The sequence below is a fragment of the Anomaloglossus baeobatrachus genome, chromosome 7 (genome assembly GCF_048569485.1).
Source record: "Anomaloglossus baeobatrachus isolate aAnoBae1 chromosome 7, aAnoBae1.hap1, whole genome shotgun sequence".
NCBI lineage: Eukaryota > Metazoa > Chordata > Amphibia > Anura > Aromobatidae > Anomaloglossus > Anomaloglossus baeobatrachus.
In genome coordinates this window covers 113502121-113523402 of record NC_134359.1, presented here as the reverse complement: position 1 = coordinate 113523402, position 21282 = coordinate 113502121, and the positions used below count along the sequence as shown (strand labels likewise).

The 21282-nt window shown below is 44.8% G+C and overlaps 1 protein-coding gene across 1 annotated transcript in view; it reads left to right on the top strand.

Annotated features, from left to right (window-relative positions):
- Positions 1-12179: 12179 nt before the first annotated feature.
- Positions 12180-21282, top strand: part of PLCL1 (phospholipase C like 1 (inactive)) — a 472800-nt gene continuing 463697 nt past the window's right edge. Inside the window, exon 1 of the mRNA XM_075317594.1 lies at positions 12180-12425. Within this exon, the coding sequence (XP_075173709.1) occupies positions 12291-12425 (135 nt within the window). The 5' untranslated portion in view covers positions 12180-12290. The remainder of the gene's footprint in view (positions 12426-21282) is intronic.

The following is a 21282-nucleotide window of genomic DNA, read 5'->3' as shown; positions in this document are numbered from 1 at the left end:
TAATATCTTAGGAAGTTTGGATTCTGCAGTTATGGAGTCAGCAGAGCATTGGTGACTTTATGCACTATGCCCATCAGCACTTCACAAGTCCACTGTAACTTTACATTATCTGCCACATCCTGGTTGAATTGCTGTGGAAGTATGGAATAAATTTCATGAACTACAGTGGCATTCTATTACAACACCACAATCGAATTCAGTTATATCTTTACAACAATGAACGTTTGTACAAATGTTGTAAAGTTGAACTGCATTGCTATGTGGGTGATTATATGCACCTGTGGTAATGGGACTGAATGAAAAACCTGAATGAAATAATTTAGACGTGTCCCAATTAGAGATGAATGGACCCATTGAATTCCAGATTCACCAGGTTCAGCTGGACTTTATACAGTGTGTCTACCCATATCCTGTCCACCGCCATTAATTTGAGAACGGTGGCAGCTATAGGCATAGAAGTGGTGTCTAGGTATAGTAAAGTAGCCATGCGCTACGCAATGAAACGGCCTATTGCACCCCCTGGTGGAAAACAACGGAGTTAGCATTTTTATCTCGAAAATGGAACGAGATAGAGAAAAAAAATTGAATTACAAAGTTGTAGGGCATCATCAATTCAATACGAATCAACACCTTGCATACAGAAATGCTATGATTAGAATGTGTAAAACTCACAAGGCTGCGGACGTGAAGCGATACCTCATGGAGACCTTCCTACAAGTCATTGGATATGGTGGCTGCATGGAGTGGCCTCCACGCTCACCTGACCTGACCCAATTGGGCTTCTTTCTGTGAGGTCACATCAAACAGCAGGTGTATGCGACCCCTCCATCAACATTGCAGGACCTACGACAACGTATCACAGATGCTTGTGCAAATGTGTCACCTACCATATTGCACAACGTGCAGCAAGATACAGTATGCTGTCCAGAGTCCAGATGTGCATTGCAGCGGACGGTGGCTACTTTGAGCATCAAAGTTAAATGAGCGCCATATGCGTGACCAGCATTCAATGTTTTGGGCTGGTCATGGGTTTCATATCATAGCATTTCTGTATGCAAGGTGTCGATTCATATTGAATTGATGATGCCCTACAATTTTTTAATTCACTTTTTTCTCTATCTCGTTCCGTTTTCAAGATAAAAATGCTAACTCCGTTGTTTTCCACCAGGTGGCGCAAAAGGTGGTTTCATTGCATAGCGCATGGATACTTTACTATACCTAGACACCACTTCTATGCCTATAGTTGCTGCCGTTCTCAAGTTAATGGTGGTGTACAGGATATGGGTGGACACACTGTATAAAGTTCTGTTTGGGACCTGGACTTGACCTGAAGTTGATCCCGGTGCCTAAACACCATTGTAAGTCAATGATTGGGCAGTTCAGCTCTCCATTCACATACAGCCAGCCATAAACAGAGCATTTTTGGGGGAGGGCGGGATTTTTTTTTGGACATCCCCAGTGAGAGCCATTCAGAGACTGCAAATGGCTCACACTGGGCTGAGCACCGAGCGTACATGAGCACAACGATGCTCAACTGAATTGTTAGCTTATGTAACGCTCCTGAATTCTGAACTCGGACACTGAGTTTTCTAAAATTCTGTGATCGGTACGAACCCCAAAGTGGTTCGATCATCTCTATTTCCAATACTTTTGTTTATGTAGTTTACTCTAGAGAGTTATTGGGAATAAAGAATAATCTGCAACAAGTAATCCATCACCAAAAATCATATGTAATTAGGATTTATTTTCCCAGGAGTATGATTATTAGTTTCGTCTTAGTTGTGTATCTAGGTACCCTCTCCAGAATAGAGTGCATTTTTGGCTTCATCCCTGGCGCCCGGTACACATACCCTGCAAGCTGCCTGAGCTACACCCTGTGTGCACCAAATATACAAAATCAATTTATAAAACATGCAGAAAATGTAACATGTGTTTTAGAAATTTAGCACATGTTTGTAACAATTAAGACTCAACTAAAACATGCAGAAGTGGAAGACAAATGATTTGTAAATAGGGAGCTCGCGCCCCTGACATTCCATCACTAAGTCTCCATTACTAGCGTCTGCTATATTTCGGGTGAGGCTATTCCATTCTAGCCTATAGTTGCGGCAAAAAAAATTGTCTTCCTTATGAATCAACCATGTAGTGTTCAACTTTCATAGATACATTGCAATTCTTATCATAGGAAACTGTATTTAGTCTTGTACATTTTATTCGCTGCTGATGTATAATAATGAATTTTAAGTGGATGACGATACAAATGAAACAATCGTCTGTTTCTTCTGGATGAAAATCGAGCAATTTTTTTATACAGTTGTGTGAACTGCCTGACTGTGAATGACAATCCTCATCCAAATTCACATCTGCATGTTTTTTCTCATTATCTGACTTAAAATCAGAATAAACCTTAACCGTTTTAGGTCAATTAGGAACCAAAATAATTTATATGTACCAAATGCCAGAATAATGAGAATGTTTTAAGGCATTTTTATTACTTTTTGCAGTAAAAAGTTCCCATACATTTCATTAGTATTTGGTACCATTGCCCTTAAACTGTATGACTTGGGTCAAATGTTTTGTATCTCCTTCCACAAGCTTCTCACAATGGTTGGTTGGAATTTGGGCTCATTCCTTCTTACAGAAATGGGGTAACTGAGCCATGTTTGTTGGTCGCCTTCCTCACACTTGCCTTTTCAGCTTTGCCTATAAATTTTCAATAGGATTGAGATCAGGGCTTTGTGATGGCCACTCCAAAAAAGTGACTTTGTTATCCTTAAGCCATTTTGTAACCAGTTTGGCAGTATGCTTTGGGTCATTGTCCATTTGGAAAACCTATTTCCGCCCAAGTTTTAAGTTCCTGGCTGATGTCTTAAGATGTTGCTTCAGTATTGTCACAATCTTCTTTCCTCATGATGCCATCTATTTTGTGAAGTGCACCAGTCCCTCCTACAGCAAAACAACCCTACAACATGATGCTGCCACCCCCCGTGTTTCACAGTTGGGATAGTGTTCTTAGGCTTGAAAGCTTTCCCCTTTTACCTCCAAATGTAACAATGGTCATTTTGGCCAAACAGTGTAATTTTAGTTTCATCAGACCACAGGACGTCTCCAAAAATTAAGGTCTGTGTTCATATGTGTATTTGCAAACATTATTTTGCTTTTTTTTCTGTTTCTTTTGGAGTAATGGCCTTTTCCTGACACAGCAACCTTTCAGCCCATGTTTATACTGTACTTGTTTCACTGAGGATAAAGACACAATCTTACCAGCTTCTGCCAGCATCTTCACAAGGTCTTTTGCTTCTGTTCTTGGGTTGATATGTACATGTCTGACCAAAGCACGTTCATCTCTGGTACACAGAGCCTGTCTCCGTTCCGAGGGGTATGATAGCTGGATATTCCCATCTTGTTTGTACTTGCGTGTAATTCTTTGTACAGATTAACGAGGCACCTTTAAGTAAATTACAGATGCAAATTACAATGAAGAAACTAACAGTGGCAGAGTGGTACAGGGGGAGCTTACAGTATACATTCTACATTACATTCTTACAAAGTCACATATTATAATACTAACCAGAGGTAAATGCTTGGCAAATGAGATTTAATGTTGCTAAATGTAAAGTAATGCACCTAGGACAGAGTAATCCTATTTCTGCATATACATTAAATGGAAGTAAACTCGGGACTACAGAACAGGAGAAGGACTTGGGTATTCTGATTACAAATAAGCTGAGCAGCAGCACTCAATGTCAGGCAGCAGCTGCAAAAGCAAACAAGATTTTAGGGTGTATAAAAAAATAGATCGCAACGTTCTGTTACCTGTTGTGAATGTCATCTGAGTGGGTGCTCGTGTGGAGCTCGCTCTGGTGGCCAGGAATGGTAATGAAGGTGAGTTTGAATCTGTGATTCAGACAGGTGATGGAATTAATTGGGAATCCAGGAAATCCTATTGCAGATCAGCCTAGTTTATTTAGGAGAGCATTTTGTGCCTGGCGGTCGCCGGTGATAGATGTTCCTGCCTGCTTCTGAAGATGGCTGGGAGTTTTCCCATCTGGTTTTTCCCATTTTTTTGATGCCTAAATCTACGCCAGATAAGTTTACTGTTTCTGTGCTTAATTGCTGGATTTGTACTTAAGGGTGTTTCTGCATATTGCATTTGGTTCTGTGTTTGGTTTCTTGCATATCTGTCTTTCTGCTTTTGTGAGCAGGGCAGTTCTTCCAGCAAGAAAGGGAGCTTGCTCTCTATTCATGTTTGGATTATTTGCACTTTAGAATATTATTTGTTCTGTGATTTTGTTTCTTCCCATTATATTTGCAGTTCGGTTTGAAGTGTCTGGCACAAGAGTACCTGATGTAGTCGGGGAGGGTCCGTGTGTTCTCAGTATTTTTGATTATCAGGAGATTGGTATTTTTTGCAGGGTTTTTTGCTGGCCACTATCAGTTATCTGTCCTGTCCTATCTAGTAAGTTGGGCCTCACCTTTGCTGATCTATATTTTCTATCTGTGTATTGTGTTTTCATACATCACTGTTGTTGCATGTTTGGGGCTTGCTATTTCTTTGGGGACTGCTCCGAGGCTAGTTAGGATTCCTCATTTCTATGTTTGAGGTTTAGCAAGTTTCTCAAGCAGTGACGAGGTGTCTAGGTGTGTTAGGACATCCCACTGCTACTTCTATTGTTGTCTGATAGAAACTGAGCTGACCGCAATCACCTAACTACTCTTGTGGTTTTGTTTTTTCCTTATTAATGGGATTTTTCGTGATCATCCACGGTTACCAGATCATAACAGTTATCCCTCTATAAATCACTTGTAAGGTCACATCTGGAATATGGGATCCAGTTTGGGGCTCCGCATTTTAAACAGGTTATCAGAAGTTAGACTCAGCTCAAAGGCAGGTAACTAGATTATTACAAGGAATAGAAGGTCTCTCCTATGATGAGAGTTTAGAAAAGTTGGATTTGTTTAGCTTAAAAAACATGTCTCAGAAGAGATCTCATTTATATGTATAAATACATGTTTAGTCACTACAAAGAACTGGCACATGACTTATTCTTCCAAAGACAATACTAAGGACCAGAGGGCATTCCCTGGGAGTGGAAGAAAGACGATTTTGGCAGGTAAATAGGAAAGGGTTCTTTACAGTTAGAGTACTCAGACTGTGGAATGCCCTACCACAAGAGGTAGTAATGGCAGATACTATATTAGCTTTTAAAATACGTCTCAGCACACATAACATTGTTGGTTATTATAGATAATTAATTGACAAAGTAGGTCTAATGGTGAATTTGAACTAGCTGGACCTAGGTCTTTTTTCAACCTTTGTAACTATGTGAAGGGGAAGTTCAGATGCCCAGTCAGCCCAACGCATGTGTCGTGCAATTTGCTTCACCTGGGTCAAGATGAAGCATGTTGTGTGAAACGTGCATTGGGCCAGCTGCGTATGTTGGTAAGTACAAAAAAAATCTTTCTTTTTAACTTTATGGCATTGAAGTTTGACTACATAAAATATTCTGCCTTTTTAGTTCTGTGCATTGTGCTCAGTGAATAAGCATATAAGGATACAATATGCTTTGTGGTGACCAAATATGCTTTGCACACATTTGCCTCTATTATCAGAGTGTGATGAGAACAGGTCACCATGCATTCTGAGACAAAAGAAAATATATTATTCAAATATATTCTGCTTACACCTCATGGAGACCAGAGACCTCTCTTTTGATTCTGTCAATGCCTTATGAATATTATATAGTAAAACACTCCGAAGCCAACAGCACAGAAAAACAAGTACCATGATTTGGTATGAGTAATATGAAGTATGACTTTACAACTAATTTTAGGAACAGTATAGCAAGACCCTGACCTGCAAATGACTTTTCGGGTAGATATTTTCTTTTAATCCTACAGAGGTTGTCTAGGGCTGAAATATTGATTACCAATCCTATTGGAGTGAATTGGATCTGAGCTGCAGTACTAAAGAAAAACCACTACAATGTATACAGTGCTGTGGTGTTCTGATTCACTGGTGCTAATTACTGGTGTTGGACCCGCATTGATGTAATATTAAAGGGGTGGTCTGATACCTAGAATGTCCTTTATAAATATCTATGGTAATTTGCTTAATTATAATATACCCTACACTTCTACCTTACAGAGGAGCAGGGCTAGTCTAGGGTCATAATAGGGACATTAATTAGTGACTTCCCAGGTTTAGTCATCAGGGGGTAGTAATAGAAGTAGGGTGAGTGACGCCAGCACCGTCCCACAGTATCTATCACCACCCTCAAATGAACCATCATCAGAAGGTGACGATAGAAGCAAAGGGAGTGACACCAGTTTTGCCCCTGATGACAATTTGAGGGCAGTGATAGACGCTTGGGACCGGTGCTGCTGTCACTCATCCTGTGTTACGGGTGTGTCACAGGTGACAGACAGTTCTGTAGTGTCCGGCAATAGAAGGTCACAGCGTTTGGCTGCATAAAGTGCTCATTGACTTTCTATTATTCCTGCTGTCAGTATTCATTGTACTAGGTATTTCCCCTGCTTGGTTTTCATCCTTTTCCCTTTAGGAACCAGCGGAGCTCCTCTTCCCTTCAGCTGTTATCATCTGTATTCCCCTTAAGATTTCCCTGGACTTGTGCTGGTGATATTCAGTTCCTTCACAAGCTCTGGACGCAAGCAAGCAGCTTGCCCTCATCTGTAGGATCGTTGCTGCTCTTTACTGAACTTCTTACTGAGTCGTCTAGAGATAAGTTGTTTGCTGTTTTCCCATGTTTCTAAATTTCTGTGTGTCCTTTAGTGCCTAGTAGGGTTGACGAAGAGCTCATCTCATCCGCTCTCTACCTAGGGCCCAGATCAGGGTCAGCCTAGGGTCAGGTATCCGGCTTGGCTCATGGGTGCAGAACCCACCTAGGGCAGTGAGGTAACCCAGTGCCCAGCAGTAGGCTTGGTCAGGGTTCACCATCTCACCCTTCCCTAGAGACAGGGTTTCCCTTCCCCTTCACCGTTCGCTTGGTACTCCCCTGTACCTAGTGTGACATGCTGCTTCTATCACACTGTCCTTTCACATTTCTGAGTAAAAGAAACACTTGAAACCAATTCAACAATTAGTGTGAAGAACCATTTACACTTGCCAATATATGTTATGTTTCAGTTGCGTTCTTCCTAACCCTTATAGAATACTGCAACATAATCACAATGGTTTACAAAAAACCATAAATAGCTTTTTAACCAGTTCAAAACTGGCCTATTTATCCCCATTCCTGACCAGACACATTTTTGTTTTTTTCCCAAATATGCAGTTTAAAAAACTGTGCAATGTTTTTTCATTCAGATATTCAAGACAGTAATTTTGCATCTTTTTCGTCATGATACATGAGGCTTCGTTTCTATATCACTGTCATATTCTTGTCACAGAAAGGTTTTTACAAACATCGCTGACTGTCATGGCGCCATCGGGATCTGTTCAGACTACAGATTCAGAAACTCCACCTGATATCTTTTCTGATGTCTGTTATCAGTGTAGGCAGATTTGGGCATCGACCCATAGATTGGTGGTTCATAGGCAGAGTTAAGGTATGTGCCCATGATCAGGACTCACTTTGTCCTGAACGCAGCGTGTCCTGACCTGCGGGGCCGTGCGTCTCCTTCGCAGGTGAACGCAGGAGACCGCAGCTGCTCGTACCCACAATCAGGGTTTGGTGTGCTGCGGTCTCTCGCTTGTGTTCTCCCTACGGAGGACACATGCAATTCCACAGCAAACAGTTGACATGCTGCGGTATGGAAATCCGCACCACAGGTCAGTGTTTGCTGTGGAAAAAACAAGCACAGTGGCACGGGATTCTAGAAATCCCATCCACTATGCTTGTACTGTACACCGCAGCGTTTTGGACACAGCTGAAGCAGGCTGCATCTAAAACACTGCAAACACTGATCGTGGGCATGCACCCTTAATCTCTACTAGTCTGCTTGTGAGTCTCCTTTGATCACATGTTGTGGAGGAGCCAATCACTTCTGCTCCCCTTATATATGCTGGATAGAGCTTTCCTTCTATGCCAGCTATAGTTTATCTTAGCTGGTCTGGTGAGGTGTTGTGATCCAGACTAACTGGTGATTGTAGTACTTTTGCTGTATGTGGTTGTGGAATTAACCCTTGTCTTTTTGTTGTTACCTTCCTGCTTTTTTCTTGAGTTTCTCATTGTTGATTCCTGTGTGTCTGCAGTGTGTTAGAATTTTGGTTTTCTCCTGTATGTCTTTATCTGTGTTTCCATCTCACTACTGCCTGTCTTCCTTCTCTGGTGGAAGGGGGGAATAAGATAAGTTCTAGCCAGAAGCATAGCCAGGCATATGACTCTGGCATCTACACCATCCGGAGTAACCCTGAGGTTACAGATAGCCTAGGGACCCATAGCATAATGTACAGTATTGGAGCCCCTGACCCTTGCTTTCCTACAGTTACATTCTCTCTTTTTTTACTGATACCAGGTGATAACAATAGGAAAATAAGAATATATAATATTTTAGTTTTCCAGTTTTTTATGACCACAAAGGACCACTAAAATACATTTAAAAATGTGTTCCTTATTCAACAATAATTATTTTGTATATATTGGACAGGTTTTTTTTTTTACAGGGACGAGGCTAGTAACAGTGATTTAAATTGATAGTGGCATGTTTATTTTATTTGGATTTATTTATTTTATTTTTATTTTATACATTAAGCCCACTATAAGGCCATGGCCATGAAAGAACTTTGGGCTGTGGGAGATATTTCAATATCTTATTTTATTTTTATTTATATCCCTAAAGGCTGCTTTACACACATCGACATCGCTAGCGATGTCGCTGGTGAAAGCACCCACCCCCGTCGGTTGTGCGTCACGGGCAAATCGCTGCCCGTGGCGCACAACATTGCTAGGACCCGTCACACGTACTTACCTGCCTAGCGACGTCGCTGTGGCCAGCAAACCGCCTCCTTTCTAAGGGGGTGGTTCGTGCAACGTCACAGCGACGTCACACGGCAGCCGTCCAATAGAAGCAGAGGGGCCGAAAGAAAGTGACGCCCACCTCGTTGCCGGAGGACGCAGGTACGGTGTTGTTCCTCTTTCCTGGGGTGTCACACGTAGCAATGTGTGCTGCCTCAGGAACGACGAACAACCTGTGTCCTGCAACAGCAACGATATTTGGGATTAGAACGTATCAACGATCAACAATTAGGTGAGTAATTTTGATCGTTAGCGGTCGTTTGTACGTTTCACACGCAACAACGTCGCTAAGACGCCGGATGTGCGTCACGAATTCCTTGACCCCAACGACATCTCGTTAGCGATGTCGTTGCATGTAACGCGGCCTTTAGAATTGGGGCTGGTACATTAGCCCCAGTTACAGTGGAAATGCAGACTGCTAGCAGCACTGCAGATTTATCTGGGTCTCCTATGACCCAGCAGCTCCTGCTTATTTTCCATACACAGGGAGAGATCACATGGCCACAAAGTATGGAGGAGGAAGCACTGTCAGTGATTCCTATTACTGCATACATAGTGCTTATTTAGTGCTGTGTATACAACAATGGAGAAAGCACAGAGAGTGTCCTTTCTCTATGGGTACTCCCCACCCCACAGCTACACGGTCATACGTATCTGCACTAATTTGAAGTGACGTTTAGAATGTATAGGAGTGGGACCGCCCAAACGTTTAATGTCTATGGGGGTCCAGAAGCAGTTAACCTTTGTTCTATGGAAATTGGTCTGTGGCAGAACGCCCCTGTGCATGAAAATAATATTCATCGCTTGGTCTCCAATATTTCATCATAGAGCTCTTCCTAATGCTTCTTGTGAACCTTAAAATGCATTATCTGTGGCCCCAACATTCAATCCAAAAGAAAATAGGAAGCTACTGTGAAGCTGAGCAGTCCTCATCTTTAGCCTTTGTGGCCAGCACCTACCATCTGATGCAGATTATTCTGTCTTCACCGTCGTATACCCGCTCATGTCACCTATTAGTAACACACGGCTTAGCTGAAAAGCATTCAGAAAGGTCAACCTCATCCATGGTACAAGCTGGAGCTGTCATCCTGACACAATATCTCTGATAATGGCTTTAAACCTTGAGACATCTTCAAGAAATTTACATCATCTCGGTGTATCTAAGCTGCTGTGAGTCCAATTAGAGAACTTTTCCTCCTACCCTCCGCGTGGAAGCAAATGTTTATGAGCCTCTTACAAAAATTAGGAAGCGATCAGATGGTTTATAATATTGCCATCAAGGAATATTTAGATCATGTGCAACTTTTAGACAAATCACGTAAGTGAGGAAAATAGAAGAATAAAATCCTTTTTTTGATTTTTCTTAAGGTGCTAAGGAGCACGAAGACATAGGGTACAAGATTCATCAATGCTATTATGCCAGAATGCCGGCGTATAGAGCATTGGAAAGACGGAAAGCTTCGATGCAGGCTAAAATGTAGAGACTTTTGGCATTCTCACACCATTTTCCCCCAAGTGCAACAAAGTTGGCAGAGCTGGGGCAGAATGGGGCACGGCAACCCCAGATCATCAAATTCAGAACACGCAGTGGCATTTGCAATGCCACAAATCTTACTCCAGTCCCTGACAAGGGGAGACGCCTAAGGAGGCACATGCCATGTTTCAGATGCTCCTGATTGTTTGCTTCATAATGAATCTGAAGCATCTGACTCTTGCACGTCCCTTAAGAGGACCAACCACCAGGATTTTCATATATAAACTAAAGCCAGTGCTATACTGGCGCTATCATGCTGATTCTATACATACCTTTAGTTGTGAGATCGGATATATACTTTCTGAAATATAGGCAAGTAAAGTTTGTGAAATGACTGTTATTTGATTGATAGCAGCTGGTGAATATCTAATAGGTGGGTTGGGTTTTGCTAGGTATTCCCGCCCCTGTCTGCCTGTCCTTCCTCCCTCCTTCCTCCTCCTGTGATAAGAGATATAGGGGAGGAAGGACAAGGGGGAGGAAGGACAGGCAGCACACAGGGGCGGGAATAACTAGCAAAACCCGACCCACCTATTAGATATTCTGTAGCTGCAATCTATCAAGTAGCAGTTTATTTTAGAAACTTTATTTTACAAATTTTACAAAAAATGATTTCTTGATATCTGTGATCCAATGTCTTATTCCAGACAAATCCATTTTATTCTTATAGGCAAATGAGCTGTTAAGACCTATGGGCCTCCCTGAGAATCTGCCTCCAGAACTTATTGCAAATGAGGGGGTGTTACCAGTGTGAGACATGTAATGACCAACAATCTGCTCTCCTCATCTACATGTTGCCTAGGAGACCGACCACCACTGCTGTGTAGCCTGTGAGCTGTGTGGTGAATCTGGCCGTGATTAGGAGGTCACAGCGCGGAGATCCTGGCCAGCTTCCACCAATGCCAGAAAGCGCTGCAGAGATCCAGGCCAGCTTCCACCAATGCCAGAAAGCGCTGCAGAGATCCAGGCCAGCTTCCACCAGTGCCGGAAAGCGCTGCAGGTGCCCTGTTGTCCAGCAGCGGTGGTCGGTGTCTAAGACAACAAAAAAAGTGTTAGTATCTCAAGAACGGCTGTAAATTCTAATGAGCAGTAAATTGCAGAATTGCTTGTATGTATAAGCGCGATCCACAGGATCCATTCTGGAGATCGGAGTGATCCTTTAGTACTGATCCCTTCATCCTCATTGGTAATATGTGATTATACAGACATATCACTGTGATGTGTAGCTGGTGTTACTTGGTGCCTGTGATCACATTGCACACTCCTCTTACACTGTGCACAGCCATCCTCCAGTGTTCCTGCTTCTGTCACCAGTGTAGTGTGAGTGCACACCGTCCTCTCTCCATACACAGCGCACTCACACTCTTCACCATCTCCACTCACTCTCCCGGATTGCTGGGTGTTCAGCACCAAGACAAAGGCGGCAGAGGAGCCGCGCACGGACAGCACCCGGACCCGCCTCCACAACAACCCCCTCCCATGCACATGGAGCTGTCACTGCACGGCCCCGCCCATCGCGGCTCGCCATCCAATCAGCGTACTACATAGCCACAGCCCAATGCTACGCCTCATTTCAGGAACCAATCGGAGCAAAGCTCAGGAACAGGTCAACCAATCCCCGTCAGGGCTGCCTCCCCGGGATCGCCCAGCTGTGCCCGGCTACCTCATGCGGTGCTGGGTTGGCTGCCACTTTCACACATCGGAGTCTCCGGCATTCTAGTGACACCGCGCACTGCCCACTGAGGAGCCCGGGGAATGGAAGTTGTACGGCTGTGAGAGCCATGGCAGAGGGGCCAGACGGGGCGTGTGAGCTGTGCCCGGAGCATGGCCGGGGCAGGGAACGGAGGAGCGGGGTGACCGAGCTCAGCCTGATGGAAGCAGCCAAGGCGGCCCCCAGGAGGAGCAGCATCATCAAGGTGAGTGCCCGCGGGACTGGCACAGCACTGCACCGTCCCTGACAGCTCCTAATAGGGTCTGCCGGGTGTGCTGGGGGTATAGTCCCTGCGCTGTCTGCCAGGACTGGGATATAGCTGTATACGGCGGTAGTCAGGGTAACTGTGCACTGCCCTCACCCAGCACACTGTAAGGTGGGCACTGCTGGGCATGATGGGGGTATAGTCCCTACTAGTGTATAGCTGTATCTATATATATATATGACAGTAGTCAGGGTAACTGTGCACTGCCCTCACCCAGCACAGTGTAAACTGGGCATGATGGGGGTTGTAGTCCCTACTAGTGTATAGCTGTATATATATATGGCAGTAGTCAGGGTAACTGTGCAGTGGCACTGCCCTCACCCATCACAATGTCAGCTGTGCTCTGCTGGGCATGATGGGCGTAGTAGTCCCTTCTCTGTCTGCCAATGCTGGCAGGGATATGCTGTATACAGTGACTTCTCACAACTTCTGATTGAAAATGGCACAATAACAAATACCACCATACCCCCTAATATTATTACACCCCCTGTAGTGCAGATTAGGGAGGTGCCAGCCCCAGACACCCAGGATCTGCTTACAGAGCAGTGACATTTGTCCCTCTTGGTCAGCGGGCACCGGTGTGCCAGACTTACTTTATCTAGTGACAGCGTGATACATCTGACTATTGATAACAAGGAGAGGAAAGCCTTCACTATTGGCCCTATGGGTGGGCACAGCACATGGCATGGTGCAGGGGTTTTCAAATAAAATTATGACTATTGAACCGGCTGGTCTCATGGATGGCTTATTGAAGGGATGAATTGATTGGTGCCCGGTCTGGCTGGTATAACAGTTCATGCCACGTATTGGACGTCGCCCCATAGCTGTGTGCACTATGCTGCTAGGATTGGCAGAAGTAAGTCGGCAACTTAAGAGTCCAATGCCAACTTCTGTGCCCTGTATGTGGTGCACCCCTAAGAAAGGTGTCCACTTTTCTGCTTGATTGAGCTCAACCCTTCTGAGAGACATGGAGACCCCCTGTGTGTGGTGTCAGTTGGCAGTGCCAGCCCCTTTACTGACTGCAAGCGACAACCCCAGAGGTATTGTTATTAGTCTGCCACCTGTATTGTCTGGGAGGGCACATGTGCTGAAACCTGGGGGCCAGCGAGGCGGCCTTAGTCTGGGGTAGGTTCAAGGCCATGGAAGAGAACCACATGGGGCAAGGAAAGTTACCTGCTCCGCTGCCTTTTCTGAATATAGGGGTCACTGCTGGATACTGATTGGCCTCTGTGCACACTGCCAGCCCCAGTACTGAGTGACCAGACGCCCAATGCCACATCCAGTCTCATCCTCACTTAGAAAATTGTGCGATTTAATTACTTGGTAGTGTGAAAAAAAGATTTTCCTCGATTCTACAGGTTTCCAAACTTCTGTACTCATCATCATTAGTGTAACCTAAAAAGTGTGTATACAAGATTACTGATATCCATGACTAGTGGTGAGCGAGCACTACCATGATCAGGTGCTCCATACTTGTAGCCAGAAGTTGGATGGGCGAGAGTCGAGTACCCGAGTATAATGGAAGTCAATGGGAAACTCAAGCATTTTTCTGGGAAACCTCCTGGATAAATACTAGAGTTCCCCCATGACTTTGATTATATTGGGGTACTCGAGTTGCGCCCATTCAACTGCTTGTTATGAGTACGGAGCACCCGAGCATGGAAGTGCATGCTCATCACTATTAATGACGCTGTCCAGGTGTTAAAGTGCTAGGTGTAAGGTGCATATATATAATATTTATTTATTTTCAATACTTCTCAGTGACCCCTTGTCTTTATTGCAGTGATCACACGCTGGGCACTCACATGACCTCTGCAGCCAATCACTGTCCTCGGCAGTGCATGGCAAACAGGAAAATGCTGGGGAAGTAATAGGCTGCTGCAGTCATGTGGATATATGGCACATATTGGCTACAGCACAGTCAAAAAAATGTGCATCGGCATTGGAGTGATGGGTAAAGTAAGGGGTATTTTTAAAATCTTGGATAAACCCTTTAAATCTCTGATTAACCCCTTTAAGGTAGAATTTAGACTAGATAGATAGGTAGATTCAGAATCTGTTATTGGCAGCCGGGGTCTGGACAGTTTCCGCTCTTTGGTGCTTTGATGTTTTTTGTCCTCCTCTAGATCAGCGAGGATTTGTAAAATGGGTGAACTTTGAATTTAGATCTATTCTTTTTTTCAATCCACTTTGTAATATGTTCTGTGTCAGCCTGGAAGCGCCACTCTATGTTTGGCATCCAGCTTGCCCCTCTGGGGGTGGCTGTACAGGGTGGCACTGCCGGCTCGGTGACACACAGTGCATGCATTACATGTGATTGGAAGATTAGCATTATGTGCAGCCGTTCATAGGCTTCTGAGGATAATGATTCATGACTTACTATTGATGGGAACCCCCTTTTAAAGACTTGGCTGGCTCTTCCCTTTAACCATGGGTGGTCCATAGCAGTGTGGTGATCTGTACTCTGCTAGTATGATTTATCCCGTATTGCAGTGATTACAGCCTTATTGCGCCATCTGTTTTGGAACTATAACTCCCAACTGGTCTTGTCTGTTGCTGAAACGTCAACACCACTTATATAAGTTGTAGTTTCACAACAATCAACGAGCCATGGGGCGCAGGCCACTGGTATAAGGCAGGTGATACATTCCTAATAGGCCACGGATTCAGTTGTATAAAGACATAAGCCTAGAATACAATGGCATCTGCACATCAGCCGGAGACGTCTTCTGCTCCTATTCTACCACCTGTTGAAATGTTTTCTGGGTTTCACATTAAATAGTTTTTTTCACCACTATGGTATTGATGACGTGTTCAGGAGGTAATCAATATCAGATCAGCGGAGGTTTGACCCCGGCACCACCACCAGATTGCTTACATACCGGGGAGCAAAGCACAGCCAATGTACAGGGCTGCACCGCACAGCTGCCTCCCACCCCCGGGTACCGCAGACAGTGCCCACCAGTGTAATAGTGATGACTTTTCCTAAAAAAGAGTTCATCACTATCATAGTAGTGGGAGACCACGTTATCTTTGTGCGGGCGTTTTCACCAGCCATTTACATATGCTGCCAGTATTGCAGTGCATACCTTTACACTGAATGTGAATACCAGGTTTAGATCTGTTTAATTCTTAGTTTTATTTATAATACTGTGTAAAGCAAAATATGTTTCTATTTGTTGCAACAACAAAAAAAAAAAAGTGTTATGGGCTTTCTGCAAGCGGTAATATAGTGAGTATATATTGTGAGGTTCAGTGGTGCCAGAAACCTGAAGCATATAGCATGTAATGCACACAGCATACATATATGCAGCATACACGCAGTAATGCACACGGCATACACACAGCATATATTAATATATGCAGCATACACACAATGATGCACACAGCATATAGCATACACGTAGTATTGCATACATGCAGCATATAGCATCAATGCAATAATACACGCAGCATATAGCATCCACAAAGCTTACACACAGCATACGTGCAGCATACACACATCTTACGTGCAGCATACACGCAGCATACACACAGCTTACGTGCAGCATACACGCAGCATACACACAGCTTACGTGCAGCATACACACAGCTTATGTGCAGCATACACACAGCTTATGTGCAGCATACACACACAGCTTACGTGCAGCATACACACAGCTTACGTGCAGCATACACACAGCATACGTGCAGCATACACAAAGCTTACGTGCAGCATACACACAGCATACCTAGCTGTGCCATAGTTGTGCTGCTATCTTTCGGCATCTACAACAGTTTTCAAGTTTTGTATCAAACGTTTTCAAAGTTGTTGGTGATGTATCCAGATGTGTCTGCAGTGTCCTCGTCCTCGCAATCTCTGCTTTATCAACTCGACTCTTTACATGCTTATTTTAAAGGAGGCATCTTGTCACCAACATTTAGCATCTCTTCGCAGAATAGGCGTTGGATGTCTGATCAGGGGGGTCTGATTGGTGGATCCCTCATTGATCCCAAAACACAAGTCCCTTCCCCATATTGGAACAGTATTTTGCATACGTAACCTCTCCTCCATTCGCCCCTATAGGTCTGTGGTTGTGTGGCTGTGTATGTCAGCTGTTCACATACAGTATTCAGGGTGACAGCGGTGAAGCATGAACAGAACTGAACCATTCACTCGTGGGACTCAGGACCCCCTTTCTCAGGATTGTGAGGCTCCTATCAGCAGAAAGCCACCCCCGTCTGATCATATACATATTATCTATCCTGTGGATATGTTGATTGGGGGATAATACCTTTAATGATATATGGAAGGTTAAGGAGACAAGTGAATTGAGCAGTATATTTAGATTTGGCGTGGACCGTTCCTGGTGGTGAGACCCTGACATGTTATATTCTGGGTCGTTTGAGCCGTTGGCCAGACAGCTTCCAGTTGCACTTGTCTCCCCAGTACTTCTGCAGTGTACGGTGATGGTGCCGGGCATCCTAGCTTGTCATAGTTAGGTTCTATTGTGAGCTGTGCCCTTGGTCTTCTGTTACAAGTGCCAACTTTATGAGCACAAATGTGATTGACTTGTGACCCCTATATGTTCACACTTGTACAGCGTTCCCTGCGGCTGTTCGGTGGTGGAGAGCAGCTACAGGCGCTCCCTTGTTTACTCGTAGCCTGTACAAGGCTGTATACATGGAGCTGTGTGAGCTCCGAGGACGAGCTCAGGGGCCGCAGCTTAGTGCCTGAGGTCACGTACTACAGAACCCAATCGCTGCACAAAACCACGTACAAATCCAGGATTTATTTTGATGGTATCAGTTTGAGCAGTTTGGGATATATACAGTATATATAGTATGTTTATGACATTACTGGAAGTCATATATGTGATATACAGCGTTTACAAGGGCTAGACACTTCTGTTAATTGGCCTTTCTAGTGCGTGTATAAAAGCTGTAGGACGTGACATTAGTTGGAGATGTTAAGGAACAATTTACATTGTTTATATTTTCTAGGCCAATCTGCAGCAGAAGCCCTCCGGAGTAAGATGTGCCCCCTTGTCGCGTGTTGGCCGGCCTGTGATACCCCCATCAGTTATGAGCAGACAGTGGTGTGTTGTACCAGAGGACACTTGTCCATAGCTGCTATCTGTCATCACAGCTCAGCTCCAGTAATTGATCTGCACTCACCTGTGGACAGATGTGCTGCTCATTTTAGAAGTAAAGGCCCCGTTAGGCTAGTTTCACACTTGCGTTGGACAGCTTCCGTTGCTATCCGCAGCCTTGATGAATTACGGTAACCGTTACATGCCTCACAGACTTCTATTAGCTACAGATAGCAACGGATGGTCTTGCATTGCATCCGTCCCGCAGCGCATCAGTTCTTTTGACGCTGACCGACAGTGAGCGTCGGGCGGATGGAACGCTGCATGTAGCGTTTTTCTGCACTTGGCGGAGTGTCAAAAAAACGCAACCTGCAGGAATCCGTCAGCGTCCGTTGTTTTTATAATGGACACCTATGGTGGCGGATTCCGTTAGAATCCGTCATTTGACGGATTCCGTTAACGCAGCTGTCTTTACACAACTGCGCATGCTCAGATGTGTAAAGTCAAGGAAAAAAACCTACAACGGATTGCGTTATTTTCTACGATTTGTAGCATGCGTTGTGCCACTATATGCAACGCATCCGTTGCATGCGTCACACAACGCAATGCTACGGATCCCGTCCAACGCCAGTGTGAAACTAGACTTACAGGCAACGACATCGCTAATGAGATGTCGTTGGGGGGTCATGGAATTCGTGACGCACATCCGGCCTCGTTAGCGACATCGTTGCATGTGACACAACGAACGACCGTTAACGGTGGAAAATACTCACCTAATCGTCCATCGTTGACATGTCGTTCCTTTTCAAAAAATCGTTGCTGGTTCAGGACACAGGTTGTTCGTCATTCCCGAGGCAGCACACATCGCTATGTGTGACACCTAGGGAACGATGAACTACAACTTGCCTGAGGCCGCCGGCAATGAGGAAGGAGGGAGGTTGGCGTTTGTCCCGCTCATCTCCGCCCCTCCACTTCTATTGGCCGGCAGCTTAGTGACGCCGCTGTGACGCTGCACAAACCGCCCCCTTAGAAAGGAGGTGGTTCGCCGGTAACAGCGACGTCGCTCACCAGGTAAGTCCGTGTGACGGGTCCGAGCGATATTGTGCGCTGCGGGCAGCGATTTGCCCGTGACGCACAACCGACGGGGGCGGGTACGCACGCTAGCGATATCGCTGTGTGTAACAGGGCCTTAAAGCTGATATATTTTCTCACCCTGGCCAACCTCCTTTACTAATTCTGGACATGTCAAATGCAAAATGCAGGTTCATTTTGCAGGTGGCATGTTATAGAGCAGACTGGTACAGTGCATTGTGGAAAGTATGCAGTGTAAGGCCTCATTCAGACATATGTGTTATATCTGTTTTTTCACCATTACATCATGTACCCAATATAATCTACGGTGCAAATTCACGTCTGTGTTTTCCTGCAGCATGGATGACAAGGGCCAATACAAGTCTATGGGTCCGTGAAAAACACGTACAGCACTCGGATGACATGTGTTGTACGTATTTATCATTGAAAAGTATAGGAAAAGCTTTGTAATTCATTTATTTATTGATCCATCCATGAAAAACACTGATGACAAAACCAGACACACGGACCGGACACATGACACACTGACGACACCGATACCAGTTTTTCACTTACACTTTTAAAGGAAAGCTGCCGTGTGGAAAAATGCTATTAACCTACAGATATGGGATTAATCAGTAGGTTAATAGCATTCTGAACCTGCCCAATTCCTGCACTCAGAGCCCTGCTGCTGAGAGGAAATGAACTTTGTTTCCTCCCAGCAGCATTCTGGTTTCAGTCACCCAGGCGTTGCAGGTGTGGGTTCAGTCACCGCTCTGTGTATGGAGAGCAGCGGCTGTAACCACACCCCCCGCACTGACTGGCAGCTGACACCGCAATAGCGGAAGCTATCAGTCAGTACAGGAGGCACGGTTACAGTCACCACTCTCCATATACAGAGCTGGGACTGAACCCGCATCGGCACCAGCCCTGTGACTAAACGCTTCCGGGAAGATTAAAGTTCATTTCCTCCCGGCAGCGGGGTTTAATTTGCCGGCATCGGGCAGGTTCAGAATGCTATTAACCTGCAGATTAACCCCATATCTGCAGGTTAATAGCATTTTTCCATGTGACAGGTTCCCTTTAATACGGATATGTGAATGAGGCCTAAAGCGGGCTTTACACGCTGTGACATCGCTAGCGATAGCACCCGCCCACATCGGTGTTGCGCGTCACGGGGTGATCGCTGCCGTAGCGAACAATATCGCTACAACAGCATCACACACAATTATCTGTTCACCGACGTCGCTGTGGCCGCCGAACAATCTCTCCTTTAAGGGGGAGGTTCGTGCGGCGTCACTAAGCAGCCATCCAATAGAAGCGGAGGGGCGGAGATGAGCGGCCGGAACATCCTGCCCACCTCCTTCCTTCCTCATTGCCGGCCGCCGCGGGTACGATGTTGTTCCTCGCTCCTGCGGTGTCACACGTAGCGATGTGGGCTGCCGCAGGAACGACAAACAACCTGCGTTCCAAACGAGGAACAATTTTTTAAAAATGAACGACATGTACACGACGAACGATTTGACACCTTTTTGCGATCGTTACTGATCGCAAAAAGGTGTCACACACAACGGCATCGCTTTCGAGGCCGGATGTGGCGTCACCAACACCGTGACCCCGACGATATCTTGTTAGCGATATCGTAGTGTGTAAATGGGCCTTAACTGTGGGTATAACTAGTAAGGGCATGTGCACACTAAGTATTTACTGCAAACGTTTCTGCTTTAGAAATGTATCTTTTGGCAGGAAATATGCCGCATAAGAAAAAAAAAAGATTTTTGTGTGTGCTTTTCCTAGTTATTAGAATGGGTGAAAAACGCTGCAAAAATTGTAAAAGAAATTACTGTACATCCTGCACACTGAAACTGCTTTAAATCTGCAAGGAAAAGTAAGCAGTGTGTGCATGAGGCTTCAGAAATCTCACTCTTCTGGATTGAAATGAGGTTTATTGTACTAACAGAAAATGTGCAATCCGCATTTAAACATAATTTGACCGGTGCAAAAGTATGGGCACCCTTATCAATTTCTTGATTTAAACACTCCTAACTACTTTTTACTGACTTACTAAAGCACTAAATTGGTTTTGTAACCTCATTGAGCTTTGAACTTCATAGGCAGGTGTATCCAATCATGAGAAAAGGTATTTAAGGTGGCCACTTGTAAGTTGTTCTATTTGAATCTCCTATGAAGAGTGGCATCATGGGCTCCACAAAACAACTCTCAAATGATCTGAAAACAAAGATTATTCAACATAGTTGTTCAGGGGAAGGATACAAAAAGTTGTCTCAGAGATTTAAACTGTCAGTTTCCACTGTGAGGAACATAGTAAGGAAATGGAAGAACACCGGTACAGTTCTTGTTAAGCCCAGAAGTGGCAGACCAAGAAAAATATCAGAAAGACAGAGAAGAAGAATGGTGATAACAGTCCAGGACAATCCACAGACCACCTCCAAAGACCTGCAGCATCATCTTGCTGCAGATGGTGTCAATGTGCATCGGTCAACAATACAGCGCACGTTGCACAAGGAGAAGCTGTATGGGAGAGTGATGTGAAAGAAGCCGTTTCAGCAAGCACGCCACAAACAGAGTCGCCTGAGGTATGCAAAAGCACATTTGGACAAACCAGTTACATTTTGGAAGAAGGTCCTGTGGAC